Raw genomic sequence first — 17,705 nt, forward strand, 5'->3', positions numbered from 1 at the left:
GCAGCTACTCTTCTTCCTTAGCAACAAAACAGAGATCCACATGAACGCGCTGGTTCCTGGTTGTGAGACGGTTCTAGGCGGTTCCTTTGAATGTGAGAAAACAACTGTTAGCACCGGCTAGAAATCTGAAGTTTCTACCTGAATGTTTTCGACACTCTCTGGCTTTAATAATGAGCACCAACGCTCCGACTCCACGTCTCCAACCTTGGGTGTCCCAACATGACCAGTGTGACCGAATCATTTTTCACCATCACTCACTTTATTCTCACTTGTGCAGGAGAACGCTGTAGAACGCATGTGTGGTGAAGGAGAATCTGTAAAAATAGCTCAGGACATTTCTACACAAAAAATAAAAATCTTAAAGGTCAAAGTTGTCCTTCTGCTATTTTCAGACTGAACAGTGGATCCGGTCAGACTGAGCTCAGCCCAGCAGGTCAAACGGAGGCACAGTCGCCTCACTGCTATTATTATTATTTTATTATTATTTTAGAGGGAAATTGACTCTAATGCAGAGGTTCTGTGGTTCTGGATATAAAAGCACACAGATGAGAGAGAGTTTGAGGTAAGTTTTTACACTAAGCAGCTTAACAAACACTAAACACATGAATATTCTGTGCATACGTTCCAAGCTATATAGTCATAGCTAATGCCTTTACAACTGTGGCACAAAACTGGCTTTGACTCAGTTTGAATTAACCTTAAAAATAAAATGTAAAAAAAACTCACAGGCATGTCAGTCAAGGACACATTCTTCCAAAAGAAATCAGGAAAAAAACAGAACCAGTGTGTGGGTGGAGGGCAGATGTAGGACTTTTCCTATCCCTGCTAGATAATTGCTAAAAATAACACAGTTCATGTATTGATTTGTTGTTTCCACCGGCTGCTCAGATTTTCTACCAGTTTGTTCGACTCGCTGCCTTTAGTAGAACATCGGGTCTCGTCCAAGCCCCAAACTATGAGACAGACAGAACATGGTGGTTTCATTTACTCTCACCGTTAACTCCTTTAATTGTCATTACCGACAGTTTCACCATCTGAATCTCTTGCAAACAACAACATTTCATCAGCTGCTGAGACAGAGCAGGTTGGTCTGAATGTCTGCGTCAGCCGGCTGCCGTGAGGTAACCAGCAGGACACCAAACTCCTTCCCTCTGAGTGTGTGACGGCTGAGACAAGCAGGCTGTCATCACACTTTGGTGGGAAAATAAGAAAATATAGAAATAGGGAAGGCATGACTGGGGGCCCGACTTCCAAACGTTGACATTTTAATAAGATACCTGGACGAGCTGCTGATAACAACGGATTCTGGAATTTGGCTCTAAAGTTTTATAGAGACGATCACCCGCAATAAATCAAACACAGCAGCAGAAACGAGAAGTTAGATCAGATCTGGGATGGTTTCTTTACAACCACTGCATCAGGCTAAAAAAACAAAATCACAGATCAGGTGACGGTAGCTGGAAAACTACCTTGTACTGAAACTAAGGCCTCGTTGTCCACACGTAGCAGGTGTCTCACAAAACCAAGGTGTTTTACGTTGTGGCCCGTCGTCCACTCGAAAACGCAGACTTACGGCTTTAAAAACGATTCTTTTAAAAACCTCTGACCAAAGTGAAGATCTGTGAATCCTCCGTTTATGCGTCTGCATGTGGACGTCAATAACCGGGTTTCCAAACGTCACTTCCTGCAACTAAATCTGTTCTTTACGTTACATATGTGACCTGTGTTTACATCAGAAACAGCGTGGACGTCCTCAGAACCATGTCTCCGGTCCAGGCCCAGATACCGCTCCACGTACAGGAACACAGGACGGCATTAAGGACGGTTGTTTTAGGACGTCGAGAGACAGAAGCTTCCTCTGATTGGATAGGATGTGGGGAACTACTGCCCCCTAAAGGTCTGGCATGCTTATGCCGTTAGTTGGATGAATTCTTGTTCTAAAAACCAGGTGGTGTGTACGTTGGCTTTTTTAGACGGAGGGGGAGGATATTAGGCTTTATAAACACAAGGCCTGATTCTGTTACATTTAAATGAGCCGGACTACATGTGGTCCTTTATCTTGTTGTTGTTTTTGAACATAATTACACGTCTCAGTTTGTTTGGATCCCAACAAAACATAAGATAAGACTATTCTCCCATTTATTTCCTTTCTTGTAGAGCAGAAAGTCCGTCTCTGAAGGTTTGCATCCCTGAGCCGGTCCAGTGTGGGTATTGGGGCCAGAGCTGTACCTGTGGTCCACTTCCTTAAAGGGGTGTAGGCAGAACAGCTCAGCTGGATTTATGGCACTGAAGCAGCCCGTTTGGAACGAGGCCAGAACCAGGAGTACTATCGGCATGGTGGAGTGAATGATCTGTGCAGCTCTCTGCTGAAATACACACTCTGGGGATGTGAGACTTTCATCAGCTTATTAAAAGGAGGAATAATAACGAACCTTTACAGGAGGCACCTAAACATGGTTAAAGGATCCGTTCTCCTCCTGAAGAACCTCCACCCTATTTTCCTGGTTTTGTGACTCTTCTGGGATAGTACACTGACATACGGGGCTGTGGACAAATCAAGACATTATTTTTTGACCAAACAACTTTAATTAATCGAGAAAATAAACAACAGATTCATGGACAATGAGCGTCTGTTGCAGTCCTACAAGCCTCTGAGGATTCTGATGTGAACTAAACCGTAGCTTCGAGCTGAACGCTAACGCCTGCGTCCTACCAGGCTCACAGTGACGACGCCAGCATCATGTTCAGCAGGTATAACGAACACCAACAGAACCCTACGTGGGTTTGAGCGCTGACACTCCCCTACAGACACAAACACATCAGAGATCCTCGGACAGCGACGGCCGTAAATGTGCAGTCAGAGCTCTGCCAGAGTCTCTCCAGCAGGGACAGGATGAGTCTGACAGAGGCTTCTCGTGGCTATTGGCTCCGACTACCAGCTCTGCATCTCAGCTTGTGCAACGCTGAGCGACGGTCAGGCGGTCTCCCCGTCCCCTGACCTCCTCCGTGTCATATCCCACATCGCCATGAGGCCACGCCCCCTACATGTTGTTAATACGCTGGGAGAGAAGCTTCCAGCTCAGGCGGAGTGAGCAGCTCCGCTTCCTGCTGCAAGGCCACAAACAAATGTGTGTCTGATGACTTTTGGCGATCGCAGTCAAATGCAGCCGACGCGATGACATCTGGATACGGACAACTTGAAGAAGCCGCTTGTCACAATAGTTGAAGTCAAACATGCACTTATCAGGCTGAGTGTCAGAGACGCTACAGTGCGGCGCGTGGTTGAAGCTCATCGGGTTGGACAGTCGCTTCCACAGCCGCATGAGAAGTGGAGGGCATCACACATTTGATAAAACACACCAACAAAACTGCTTGTTTCATATTTTGGCCACAGCAGGAACAGCTTGGTGTAGAGCGTGTCCACGGACCGCAAGGTTGGCGGTTCGATGCCCCGCCCCCCCAACATGTTGAAGCGTCCTTGGGCGAGACACTGAACCCAAAGGTGCCCCCAGTGGCAGGCAAGCAGTAGAAAGGTGCTCTATAAGTGCAGATATTTAAAGCACGGAGGAGGTTGCTCATTATATTGTTTCAGGGTTTGAAAAAGTGGGAAATAAAAAAGTAAAATCAATTAACTTATACTGAGAATGTGCAGCGTTTAATGGCAAAATCAAAACCATGGTCCTAAATCTCCTCCAGCACCGCGAGGCCTTCACAGACACTGTTCCAGAGTGGCACTATTATAGTCACTACACGGTTCCAGAGGTCTATATCGTAGCTCCAGCTATTGATAACTGCTATCGAGGGACGTTCCATAAATCATAAAATCTTTAGTCTCGACTGTAAAAAGAGAACAAGAAGAGGTGGAAACATAAAGCCTGCGTAGGATCCCTTTACAAAGCTGTAATGCTGATTGTGGTAGCTATAAGCTGCCTGTTCACTGCAGACGTGGAGCAGCACCATCCACCATCCACCATCCACCATCCAGCTCTCCTTTCAGCTGCTACGACTCCTCTCATCACCCCAGATCGTCTCTTTTTAGATCACCTCGGCAAACGATGCGGTTCAGCTAACCTGCTCTGGAGGAGGTTCTGTTCAGAGTTCCACATTTAAACTGGCCGTAAGAAGCATCTCCTTCTACCGACCATCATCTCTCTGCAGCAAAGGTTCTTTATTGTTTTTCCTTTTTTCAAAACTCCAGTTTGTACCGTGTCGCTGTCTATTCAGACTGTGTTGGTCGTTTTACTTGTTTATTTGACTCAACTTTTAATTAAACTCAATTTGGCTTCAAATTTTACCAAAAACCATTAAAAAAAACTTATAGAAATGGTCATGAGTAGTCTATGAGACAATGGTTATAATATATATATGTGGCTATTAATTAGTTATGAGTTAAGGGAGATGACTAATGCCGTTGTATATCACAGTGACAATAAAGATATTCTATTCTGAGCCTTATTTGTACATAAACAGAACCTGACCTTTGTGTCGTAACCATAGATCTGTATAATAAAGGCTGGATGTCTCGTCCACACTGTCGGCCAATGGGATCGCACGTCCACACTGGCGGCCATCTTGGCACGGTGCGCTCGCTCACCCATAACATTGTGTTGTAGTGGTGCATGGACTTTTTTAAACAACCGTAACTTGCTCCATTTTCTACCGATTTTCAAACGGGTTGGTTTGTTATAAACGTCAGAGGTGTAGTTATAACAGTCAGTCAGACCTGATGGATCAGAGGTGGAACATCTGCAAGGAACTCAAGCAGGTCCAGCTGCTACCATTAATCTATGAGACTAACCAGAATTTTCTTGTGGCCTTGTGTTTACAGAGTTAAATAAAGAAAGCAAGTAAAACCTAAAGGCACTGTACTGTGCTCAGGTTAAGGTTCTGGGAGGCTGGACCGGACCAGGAATCACCTGACACCAGCCTCCATGTGCACCCCAACAACAAGTCCTTCAGCCCTCGGAGCAGGTCGCCGAGAGTGCGTCACCTCGGTGGAGGTGGTGGGGGACACAGTCAACAAACCACAAGGGCAACCGGCGGCCCCTGGTGTCTGCAGCCTCCACCAGGGGAGGCCTGTGGGTCTAGACGAGGAGTCCAGGCAGCCCCACATGAGTGCATCTTAGAGACTTGTACGGCAGCCTTGGAGACAACATCGAAGGCGCTCCATTACCGAGGTACAGCGGGCTGTTTGTGATGCAGGGAGGGAGCATGATGGGAGTTTGTTCATGGAGCCAAACATGTCTTTATAGGTTTTCATGGCAGTTTGCATCTAATGCATGTAGACTACTTTCTCACTGGTGTTGATAAATCACCAGTACACGTTACTATCATCCAATCAGCCGGTCCTTGTGAGAACGCTACCAGCTATAGAATATCTGGACAGACTTGTGTAGACGTGGGCTGGGTTTGTGCAGATGCACACTGGATGATGTAGAATGAGGGGGATGTGGAGACAGACAGAGAAGTATTGACAGGGTTAGATGGGAGTGTGTGTCTGGGGAATGGAGAATATGGGTAGGTGTAGGAATAAGACGGGGGGCGGGGGGTTGTCTGTGTGTTCAATATCACGCTCTGTCAGAAGCTGTAATATCTCTTCCATTTCATTAGCTGCAACATGAATAGACTTGACATCAATCAGCGTCCGCTCGGCTGATTGAAAGAGAAGTGCCTCGGCATCGCAGAACATCGTGGAACATCAACGGAACGAGGTAGGAAGTGGTTGCACAACGTTAACCTGGAGAGTCGTGAAAGAAATCAGAGCCCGACTAATATCCAGGATCTGGATCAGACACATGGCAGCGTTTCCAAAAGCCTGCGTCATGTTTACTGAGAAATGCATCTTCTGTCCATCCTACGTGGACATGAAGGCAACAAACAGTTTGTAGGTTAAAGCTCTCCACCATAACACCGCCCTACGCTGCACACATAGCTCAGCGTGACAGCTCATTTAAAGGTGAGGTAATGGAAGTAGTGTTTTACTGTAGAGGCGTGTCCTTACCGGTGCTCACGCTGCCGTCTTTCATGACGGAGGCCAGGACGCAGGGCAGCGGTTCTCCAGCTTTGTGCTTGTTGCCGGTCAGCAGCTTGAGCTCCTGGGACGTGACCGGAGGGAAGCGGTAGAACTGGAAGGTGACGTAGATGTTTTCAGGCCAATCGGGTCCGACCCCCGCCGCTGGTACTCTGTCAGAGAGCAGACAGCTGTTGATGATTATTCAGAAAACTGCTCATAGTACAATAATTTAAAAAATAATAAGCCAGCGCTGAATGTAAATAAACACAGGTGACTGATTTACTAGCCCGAGTATTAATAATAAATATAATAACTGTCAGATTTTCACTCCAGAGCCCTGTGGGGGGAGGGGAGTGGCATGTGTATTTGAAAATTAATGGCTGAAAATGTCATTAAAAAACCTGGAAGAGTGAATCACATCTCAGCTAATGATTCATCTCAGACAATTCCAGGAAAGAAAAAAATATGCATTTCTTCCTATCGGAGTCAGTAATTCAGCTTTACGGCTGCTTAAAAGTGAAAACCTAATATTCAGGAACATAAGGGGATAAATCACGCTCAAAAACGGCTGTAAATCGGACTGCTGATTGAGCAGGTTAACGTTACACCTCTGATTCATAATAGGCAGCTTCTTAAAGGTAGTTAAAGGAAAACTCATCTTCAGAGATGAAATGTCAAAACAAACTGTATGAATACTGATTCTAGGTTATAACAAACTGAATCCTATGTTTTTGTTTACTGGGAGTCCAATTTAGAAAACAGTGTCTGTGGTTCTGAAACCCTCCTGGTGCTGCTGCGTACGGGTTTCCACACAAACACCTCCCTCTGAGCGGGCTTCTACAAACACATCTCTAATCCCACACTTCAAACTGCAGTCGGCCCACAGAAAGTCCCGCCGAGCCGCTCCATTTGAACAGCAGCTTAAATTCCAGGATGAGCTTCTTCTTCCTGTTTCTACCTGATAAACAGACGATCCAGTGTTTTGTATTAATGAGTAAAAGCATTTGGATAAAGACGTGTGATGCCCCCCCCGACCCCGATGACCACGGACAGACTGGAGATTTCAAAGTGGAATCCAGTAAGAGCGGCGTGCGACCTCCCAGCCAATCACACGCTCCGGTATTCCACTGTTAAAGACGCTGCCGTGCTCCGTCTTCAAAGAGGAGCTGGCATTAATATTCATTCTGTAAACAGACAAGATTGATAATTATGGCGCCCGGGTGAGAGGTAGAAATTACGCTGCCTATCCAGCGGCTCCCCGCCTGCCTGAGTGCTGCTGCTGCCGCCGCCGCTGCCTGAACCCCCGTCTGCCATACCTGTTTGTCATAATTATGAGGTAACCCAGCCCACCGCCAGGCACAGATACGCAATTTATGTTCAAGTGTGTGGCTCCAGAATGCACTTCAGATTGCTTTATGATGTGCTTAAAAAACAAACAGTGGAATCAAATAAACTTTTCTTACTGTCAGGACATAAACGCTGCAGTGAAAATCCGTCCTTTTGTGGTATTAGAATGTTTTCCAGCTGATAATGTGACGGTGTTTCAGATGTGTGCTGCTGTAATCTTACAGGATAACTAAGTTCTAACTTCCATCCAACTCGGCTGCAGGAAGGAGGCGACTTTACTGCCAGACGTGGTGGATCGTGTGGATTTGTGCACCCACAGCAAACAGCGCTATGATCTGTAAATCGTGACCAAGTCAAGTCACCGCCGCGGTGCCAGAGAGTTTGATTGGTGCTACGGATTCAACACATTTAAACCCTGGAGTTAAAACCCTGCACTGTAGGGTTGTTTATGATGTCACGTCACCTGACTGCTTTACATATTAGGGATTAAAATCACACAGGGTTCCACAGTAATGGTCGTACAGCTGAAGCTAACTGGAATGACTCCATCGTGGTTATGGTCAGTATCAGGGGCAGACAGCAGCCGATAGCTCCTCAAAGAAAAAGAGATGCTACACGACGGGTGGGAGAAACTAGGGGCAGCACAGTTTTAGCTGCAACAACGACACTGGTGGAAATCTCTACAAGCGGCTGACGGATGTCTGGAAGGGTTGCAGCGTCTAAGAAAGTCTGTTTTAGGAGAAATTCAGAAACCTCTCACATGGTGGAAGCTCGTTTTTTGGTTTGGAAGGAACATAAGCCGCCACTAACTGAAATACTAAGACATACTTTCACCTACATGAATCTGCAGACCCATCCCTGGGTTCTGCTGAACTGTCAGGGACATATTTTCACATAATATCTGACATTTCAAAGATTAAGATACTCGCTAATAAAAAAATAAATAACTGGAGAGCAGGAGGAAGAGATGTCTTTCAGCTGTTTGCTGTGGCTGCTTCCTGCCACGTCGTCCTGCTATCTGAAGGATGACGTCCTGACATGACGACATACCGAGGACACGCTGGAGACGCCACAGAGACAGCTGTCACCACCGAGTAGCCCATGTGTTGATCTCAGGATTGTGGCGACTTTACCAACAGAAAGTCAGCAGTTTTAAATATTTATTGATATTTTTCAGAAGAAAAAATTGTTGTTGTTTTTTTTTCCTCAGAGGCTGAGTCTGCAGCTGTGCTACATGATTACATGGAATCATTGGAATATCAAATAAACACAGCTGCAAGGTGTCTCAGTGGTTAGCATCGTCGCCTCACAGCTAGAAGGTCGTCGGTTGGCGTCCCGGTGAGGACACCCGGGATCTTTCTGCGTGGAGTCTCCATGTTCTCCCCGTGCAGCGTGGGTTCTCTCCGGGTTCTCCGGCTTCCTCCCACAGTCCACAAACATGCTGAGGTTCATTGGTGATTGTAAATTGTCCGTAGGTGTGAATGTGAGTGTGCTTGGTTGTCTGTCTCTAAGTGTAGCCCTGTGATAGACTGGTTACCTGTCCAGGTGAACCTGCCTTCACCCTGAGTCAGCTGGGATAGGCTCCGCCCCCCATGACCCTAATGAGGATCAAGGTGTAGAGATGATGGATGGAAATAAACACAGCCCAGTTTCCAATCAGTGCTGTGACCCTGCTGTCATTTCTCCATCTGTTACAAGAATTAACTACAACACATTAATTAATTCCAGTGTATCACAGCGCTTTAAGGTTTATCACCAATTTTAATTCTTCTACTCATCATTGTTTGTTGTGCTCTCACGTCAGATGGTCAGATTTGACCACACGGAGGAAAAAACACCGACATATTTTAATGTATAAATGAATTTTAGGCTTGCTTCCTCATTATTTACAGGTTTTTATTTGTTCAAAAGCTCCTCGTGGTTCCAGTCTGCGGTCCCAGGAACAGGAACCGAACCGAACCGAACCGAACGGGGACAGAAAGCGTTTAAAGTGGCTGCTCCCTCCACCTGGAACACTTCAGAAAAAGACCTGAAACTTCAGGAGCTGCTCTCTTTAAACACATTTAAAGTGTTTTTAAATGACTTGGAGGCAGAAACATCAGCCTGTAGGTGTTTGCTAGTTATGCTTCTGATCTGTACTGATGTGTTGATTTCTTATCTTCTAAATGTAATGTCACTGTGTGTTATGATGTCTGTGTGATGCTGCTGTGACCTCGTCTGTCTGTCTGTCGTGATGCTGCCTGTCTCGGCCAGGACAAGAGATTTTTAATCTCAATGAGCCTTTTCCTGGTTAAATAAAGGTTAAATACAAAAATAAAAATAAAAAAACAACTGAGAGCAGATCTATGTGTTCACACATAGACTGTTCTATGTTGAATGTATGTGAACAGTGACAAATGGCAGAGCAGTACGGTTAGCACACAGGAGGTCATGGCGCCATGATGGGGAGTCCATGATGAACAAGACAAATGTAAGCACTGCTGACAGCGCCGATGACAAGATAGAAGGACACAAAGAGTGGTGTGTTCTGCAGCGATCCTTCAGCAGCTCCCCTCCACGTCAGGCCCTGTCAGAGGGGACGCCTGCTCCAGGGGCTTCTGTGATGGGACGCTGACAGAGGTACTGTTCCGCCCATGCTGCTGGAAAATGTGTTTTTGTGTAATTGTGAGTGTTCGTGTGCATGCTGGGTATGTCCTTGACATGTGCAGAGGGCGACCGGCGCACCTTCATGCCTGCTTTATGTGCGTTTAATTCTTGGCTGCAGATCCAGACAAACGGGGAGAACTCTCAGAGCGGGGGGATGCTGTCCTTGGCCGCCAACCAAAAACACCTAAAGAATGTATCTGTTGCTGTGTGCAGATAAAGGCCCAGTGGCTCGGTGTGCAGACAGATAAGCTGCTGTCAAATCAATGACTGCTCTGTCTCACTGACAGCACAACAGTCCTGACATTTCTGGAAGCACAAATAATTACACTGCAGCAATGCTTCAGGAGTGTATAATCACACTTCTATCACAGCCTATTACAGTTTGTAGGCCAAATATGTAGCGATCTTTAAGACAACAGCAGGTACAGTGTGCAGTACACAAGCTGCTGCCACCACTCAATAAGCACAATGCAGCCACATGGGACGCACACCTCACCTGGTAAATGCCAGGAACTGGAACACCAGCAGGTTTCCTTGTAGAAGGTCAGCCTCTTCCCTCTGAGGATCAAACGGCAGCGGTTCTGTTGGGTCCAGGACCTCTGCCACCTGCCCGCTGCCATCCACGATGTCGGGGAAACCAGCAGAAAAGAGGTGAGCCTGTGAGCTTCTGGAGCTGACAGAGCAGGAACTGGAGACAGGGTCACAAAAAACAAGCTTTCAGACGTGTGCCATCAATTCCTCACCGAGCTGAAAAGACCGGTGCCCTCTGGATGCTTTACGAGCAGCGCTGGCCTCACTCAGGTGATTTGTGGTTGTAAATGGGACAGAACCGCTCTGTGTGGACTACAATGCTGCTTTATTATTTGTGTTTATGTCGGATCCGGTCCATTCTGAGTCAGGATGCCTATCCTCTGGGAGACAACTTCAATTCAGCCACTTCATCCTGTTAAACTGAACCTGAAAGTAAATATCTGGCTGAACTTAACGAAACAATGATCAGCCGGCATGAGGATGTCAGCGGCATCCATCAAGCTGCAGCAGCACCACAATGCTTACAGCGGTGCCGAAGCGCTCCCTGAGGATTTTCCGGCATAATTGGCAGTTATCTCTAATCATAGTGGCCACCTGTTTTCCCGCAACTATGGTAACATTCATAACTTATACTTTAAACGCTGACACCAAACGCTCCGTGATAAACACGGCGCACAGATGGCTGGCTGGAGTGCAGGCGCAGGAAAATGAACGATAACGTTTGGTCTGATCGCGGCACCGGCGCCGCCTGCGTCCATTTGGTTGAGTCCACAGTGTCACATTTGTGACCAAATGAAGCCGTGATCAAGCTAATTAAGGCAGCCACAGAGAAGAAGGCAGTCGATTGGGTTTCCTCTGTGCAGCTGTGTCAATTTCACGCGCTCCCTCTCTTCCCCGTTGCTCAGAGTTGTGTCTTAATTTAGCCCCAGTAGATTAATATTCAAGCCATCATTTTTATTTCAGAAGGAGCTCGATCAGATATGCACAGCAACTTCAATTAAACTTCTTTAGACTTCATTGTTCTTCTCAGAGAAGTGGGTCATTCCACTCTGAAAACAGTCAGAAAGATGTTTTGGCTCCGAGTGGAGAGGCAGAGATGTTTCAGCCCACTGAACTGAACAGCAGCATCGTGTCTGGATCCAGACTCCAGGACCGGGAAGCTGCTTCGGTGCCAGCTGCTTATTTACACACTCTCTGTATTATTACAGTGCCTGGTTTCTAAGTGACTTTGCCCATTATTTTTCTGAATGTGTTTTCTCATTTGGTGTCCTATCTCGACAAACCTGGCTGTGTTTCCTCTGACATTATGATTGTAAATTGTGAGCTCAGTTCATTGGATTCTGCTCTCACTAAATCAAAGTCAAAACCTCCCCCCTTACAGTTGGATCCAATAATGAATTTTTACACCCACAAACAATGCTGAGACCATTACCCAAAGTGGGACGCAAAGCCTGACAAACCAATTCCTTTAAATTGGCTCTGAGCTGAACTCTCCCACTAACTGGTAGCAGTGTTCTAGGACCCAGTTCACACATGCTGCCAATTAGAGAGCCGATCGATATCCCTCTGTAGATAGCGAGACAGTGAAGCGTCGCGCTAATAAAGGACTGTACTTGTGTTCACATGAGATAACAGGCGAGATAAAACGGTAATGGAATGTTTAAAGTGCCTTCTCTCAATGCTGTCTCCTGTCAAACATGAGCAACACGTCACCGTCCTGAACAGACAGAAGAGGAAGCTGTAGCGAGGTGCTAATGACAAACAGTCCACCGAGCAGAGCACGTGTGTTACACTACATGTGGAACACAAGTTCAATCCCACTCGAGTGAATATTCCGATGATGAGTTTTCGAGGCGACGCATCGTGAGGATCTATCGCCGCTTCCCGTTTCACAATAACAGCTGGGCCCGTTATTGCCGTTCATGTTCTACAGCTGACGACGACGTCCGTATCCACCTCGCAGATAACCACAGAGAGCTTTGGGCTGCAGAAAGCAAAGCGGTCTCAAATACTGATTTAAGACTTGCGCAAACAACAAACATTTACATGAGTAATGATGAATCAGAGGCTGAGGAGAGAACGAGGGAAATAACGATCGACATGTTTTATGAAGGCCGAGCTGTGCTGCTCTCTAAATAAAAACACAATCTACCAAAAACAAACGCCATCACTTCCTTCTCTGGTCACTACCTGTAGATACTGTCACTCAGATTTATAACCTGATTTCATTCATTGATGACACCAAGAGCTGTCAGGGTGGCTTAAAAAACTCCCTTTTTTCTGGGGCAGATCATTGCTCACGTCTCACACAGGCTTACCTGGGCACATTCATCCCCAGAGTAATGACAGGAGCGTGGACGGGAGTGAAGGGCAGCTCCTGAAGCTGGTCTCCTTCATCCTGCATGGAAGGCGACGCTGCTTCTTCACGCTGAAGGTCCATCTCCAGGTGGGCGATGTTGCTGACAGCCGAACACGCCTGAAACAAACGATGAGGAGAACAGTGAAGGACCCCAAAGAAATATGAGGTGACTGTTTTGGTTTTGTGTGCTTGGTTGTCTGTCTCTAAGTGTAGCCCTGTGATAGACTGGTTACCTGTCCAGGTGAACCTGCCTTCACCCTGAGTCAGCTGGGATAGGCTCCAGCCCCCCATGACCCTGGTGAGGATTAAGGTGTAGAGATGATGGATGGATGTTTTGGCGTTGCTTGGTTTTAAATCTTTTCGTGCCTTTGCAGACATGGATAGTGGAGAGAGACGAGGAGAGGACTGACATGCAGCTAATGGTCCAGCTGGCCCGGATTCAAACCAGGAACCTGCTACGTGGGGCATTAGCACAAACACTTGGATACCCGGCTGCCATGGGATGACTGTTATGACCAGTGTTGCTGCAGTTTATCAGTGCATCAGGATCTGTGTTGCTGCACAGCCACGCGCTTTGGTTTCACTGCTTTCATGACATGTCACTAAGAATACTGCCCTTCATCAGCGTTCTACAGAACCACATGCAGACATCTCCACTGTGTAACTACAAACTGATTACACACAAGTGTGAGCAGAGGCTATGCAACAACCTGAAATGACGACACCAGAGCACAGGGAGGAAGGAATCCGTACTAAACGCTGGGAATGACAGCTGGATGCACTGAAATTACATCTGAAGTAAATTGTGTTATGGAGGTCTGGATTACAGCAACACGCTTGTTGTAGATTAGTCGAAACTTATTCTGGGAATTGGCTGCTCTGGCTGCTCCAAGCCCACATTCACAGCAGGGTTAGGTTTAGCTTTGTCCTTGTGAGCGTCTGCATTGACTCCGCAGGTCCATCGATGAGCTGCATCTCGTAGTCCATCGATACGTAATCCTAAGCTTAGCTACCAACATGCTCCTCATTAGCTTGGTCTCTCAATATGTATCAGTATGTCCATGGTTAAAGCTGCAGAGGGAAGCGTCTTTGCTTTAGACATCCTGCAGACTTCATCATTTTAATCCCTTCCTGACCAGTTTGAAAACCATTACCTCCAGTGCGCTGGACGTCCGTCCTCCTGGATTCAATATTGAACTAATGATTCATATTTACATGTGTCTAGAACTGTTTAATCACTTGCATTTCTTTTTTTTTGTCTGTTTGTGTGTCATGTATTCTCTGCAAAGACCTCTAATGTACAACCTGCCTGTTTGTAAACAACAACAACAACAACAACAAAACTCTGTAAAGACACTTGAGATGAATATCACCATGCTGGGGTTTGCCTGTGCACGTTTTAAGCTATCAAAGAGCAAAATATCTGGGAAAAACTATAAGGAGATGAGTCAGATAGTATTAGAGTGTATTCGAGTATTCATGCCTCCATCTAACACTGGATCCACTTCAAGCAGGCACCACCAGTCCAACGCTCTCAGTCGGCTCCTCCTGACATCCACATCAGGCTTCTACATGGCAACGAGGCCCACCTCAGTTACCAGGAGCATCTAAACTGCACAGTTCATTCTATATTGTTTACTTACAAATCCCACAAAAAGGACAGAACCAGGAGGGACTTCTGAGTCCTTCTCTCAGTTCCAGTCCACTGGGATCCAGCAAAGACATTGAAAAGTGGGTCAGAAACATCTGGTTAAGTCTCTCAAAAAGACTCATAGACAGCACAGCACCGTGGTTAACGTTATCCACACGGGAGTAAATAGTGATTAGTTGGGGATTATTTATGTAGCTGTGGATTAACAGACATTTGGAGCTCTGATATTGACTCAAAATGATCACTGAAATGAAGACACATAAGGTCTCATTGGTGTGATTTTTAAAGTTCTGGGCATCAATGGTCAACAATAGATCTTTATGGAAACTAAACAGGGAGGTCCGTCCTGCTGCCTGGTCTTGGGAGTGGATTTGTGGGTGTCTGAGGGGGCAGGTGGAGGTGCTTGGGTTTCTTAGATGGGCAGCTGGAAGGTGATGTCCACCTGGGCTTCCTTTGCCAGAGAGACGATTTCAGAAAGCTTAACAACCATTTTGGCGGCTTCGTCCAGGTCGTCGCAGTAGAAGACGCCATCGTTGTTGTCAGCGTGCACAAAGATACAGTCAGTACAAGGGCGGCTGTGGTTCAGCTGGTAGAGCCGGTTGTCCTCCAATCGGTTTAATCCCCTGTCCCTCCACAGCCGAAGTGTCCTTGGGCAAGATACTGAACCTGAAGTTGCTCCCGATGGCAGCAGCAGCTTGCATGGCAGCTCTGTCACCACTGGTGTGTGAATGGGTGAATGAGAAACACACTGTAAAGCGCTTTGAGTGTCGCTAAGGTAGAAAAGCGCTTTATAAGTGCAGCAGACCATTTACCATCTACAAGGTGTACTGGACAGACATAAAGCTCAACATACAGATACAGGGAACGTTTCCATAACACATGGATTGTTTGGGTTGGAGTGGGGCTCTTTTCATTTCAGAATACTACGATTTTTCAATAACTAGTAGCAAATCTCACCGTTCTTTCCAGGAAACCTTGAAGGACGAAGCAAAGTGTTGTGTTTTTACGAAACATTAGAAGTGCCACTGACAGTCAATTAAGTAAAAAGCAAACACGACTGAATTAACAACACCAAACGATGAGCAAACTGCCAACAACGTATTGTTTATTCTTTGACTTTGAGAAGCAGCGCTGCATTTAATCTGCAATTCAGTTACTGACGTTCTTTTGTTTACCACTATCCCACTTCATAATATTGGCAATTTATAAAAAGAAGCTGCACAGTTAATGCCTGTGGAACAATTCAACATTTCTACATTTTTTGTGGCAAACATTAATCCCCCTCTTCACTGTCATTGACAGACACACAGCTGGAGGGGTATTAACAGAGATAATTAGCTAAGAAGTGTTAATGGTGTCATTTTCCAGTCAAGTGTTTTCCTGCTCTTTGATGCATGTGCATGGTTCAGTCGGCCGATCAAAGGACATGCATGGCTGTGCATTACTGAGCCTTCCATCAACATGCTGGCAATAACCTCGACCAAAGTCATGCTGCTACATGTACACAACATGCACATGCATGTAGTGATCAAGCAGCTAGAAATATAATATCCTAAGAGGATGCCGAGGCATGAAGTAGGAGCATTAACACATTTAAAAGGTTTGAATTAATGGCTTAATGCTGCATGTGGACCTGATGCCATACGAGAGGCTGACTCTTATAGGCAGGTGTGTTCAGGTTGTGAGGATACAAGGACAAATGAAGGCTTTAACAATACATTTTGCAAGCTGACTTAATGACTCAATATTTGCAAAAAAGAATGTCACAGGAACTCACTTACAGCATCATAACTGAAAACTAACGACAGCCGGCGAACCAAGGACTTAATGCATCATCCTTATCCTCCACTTTAATGTTGACAGTGTTTTGTTGATGCCCCTGCATGAAATCCAACAGAACCCTCCTCCACAGTATCAGCACTGGCACCTTCAATCAAGTCGTCCACGTGGAAGACGAAACATTTAAAATCAGGATGTGACCCTTAAAGCATCCATATATAACCTTTGAAGGACAAAATGCCAGATGATTTATTGCACAAACAGCTGAATTTATAAGTAATAAAAACTCCCACCCTCAGTTTACTGAACTGAGCGGTTCTGCAGCTACAGCCTGACTTGGCGGGTATCTCATGGGGCCCAGAGCAAATTTTTGACCATTTTGTAACTGATATGACTGAGTCAGCGTGTTTTATAACTCTCCTCTGCCTGTGCTAATGTTACTCTGTGGCTTAGCATTTAGCCTTTCCACTTCTAAGGCTGCAAAGATTATTTTTAGGAACGCTGCACTCAAAATAATGCCAGCTATTTACAGTGGTTAATGTTGAGTCAGAGTTTGGGATTTAAAATAAGTCAGTTAGCAGCCAGCTTGTGCTGCATGAGCCAAATCAGGATGATGTGCAGGTGCTGCCAAACAGAAATCAAGATATGTGCAATATGTGGGCATGAGCAGCTATGTTTATGTATGTTTTAGGCTAAATTAACCCTTCAAAGTACAACAAAACCACCTGGCTGTGGATTTAACTAAAAATACAAGATGTTCTGTGTGGGTATATTAAACGGATAAGTTGTTCCGATAGCTTTCTCCACAGCATGACCTGTTCAGTCTTTCAAAACCAAATTAAATTGTGCCTTTTTTTAGACATATTATGCTCCTGATCATATTGGTATCTGCAGTAAGCCTGATCCACAGTTCCTGGATTATTCCTGCAGTATGATTCAAAGCTTAAGCTATATGGATTTGGAGCATGAAAGATGGGAGAAACCCATTAAAGCTATTGCTGTCTAGCTAAAAGATGAGGAAAGTCCTTCTTAGCTGTGCTGGGGCGTGAAAGCAGGTAGGCTGGCGAGAAAAGCTCTGAAACACCACCTACAATCCACTGTGACAATAAGAGGAAACTAAGGAAACTAAATATAGAACCGCAAATGCACAGACGAAGCAGTGATCTGTTGTGTAAACACGCTGATGTTCAGCATCAGCTGTCCAACTACGAAGACGAGTTACAGTTTCTGCAGCGAGATTCCTTCAGACTGTAAAGGCTTCATCCAAACGGTCACACATTCCCACATTCACCGGCTCATGGACTCGCAAAATGGAAAATGTCCAAATCCAAAGTGACTGGATGCTGGTTTTCCTGTCCACTCGGACCCAAGTGGTCCGG

At 45.8% G+C, this 17,705-nt stretch overlaps 1 protein-coding gene across 1 annotated transcript in view; it reads right to left on the bottom strand.

Annotated features, from left to right (window-relative positions):
- nphp4 (nephronophthisis 4) overlaps positions 1 to 17,705 on the bottom strand; it is a 198,022-nt gene that overhangs the window by 54,187 nt on the left and 126,130 nt on the right. Inside the window, exons 13-15 of the mRNA XM_008280199.1 lie at positions 12,856 to 13,013; positions 10,503 to 10,694; positions 6,002 to 6,183 (exon numbers count right to left, since the gene is read on the bottom strand). Coding sequence (XP_008278421.1) covers positions 6,002 to 6,183; positions 10,503 to 10,694; positions 12,856 to 13,013 — 532 coding nt within the window. The remainder of the gene's footprint in view (positions 1 to 6,001; positions 6,184 to 10,502; positions 10,695 to 12,855; positions 13,014 to 17,705) is intronic.

The sequence above is a fragment of the Stegastes partitus genome, unplaced genomic scaffold (genome assembly GCF_000690725.1).
Source record: "Stegastes partitus isolate 25-593 unplaced genomic scaffold, Stegastes_partitus-1.0.2 Scaffold185, whole genome shotgun sequence".
Classification (NCBI taxonomy): domain Eukaryota; kingdom Metazoa; phylum Chordata; class Actinopteri; family Pomacentridae; genus Stegastes; species Stegastes partitus.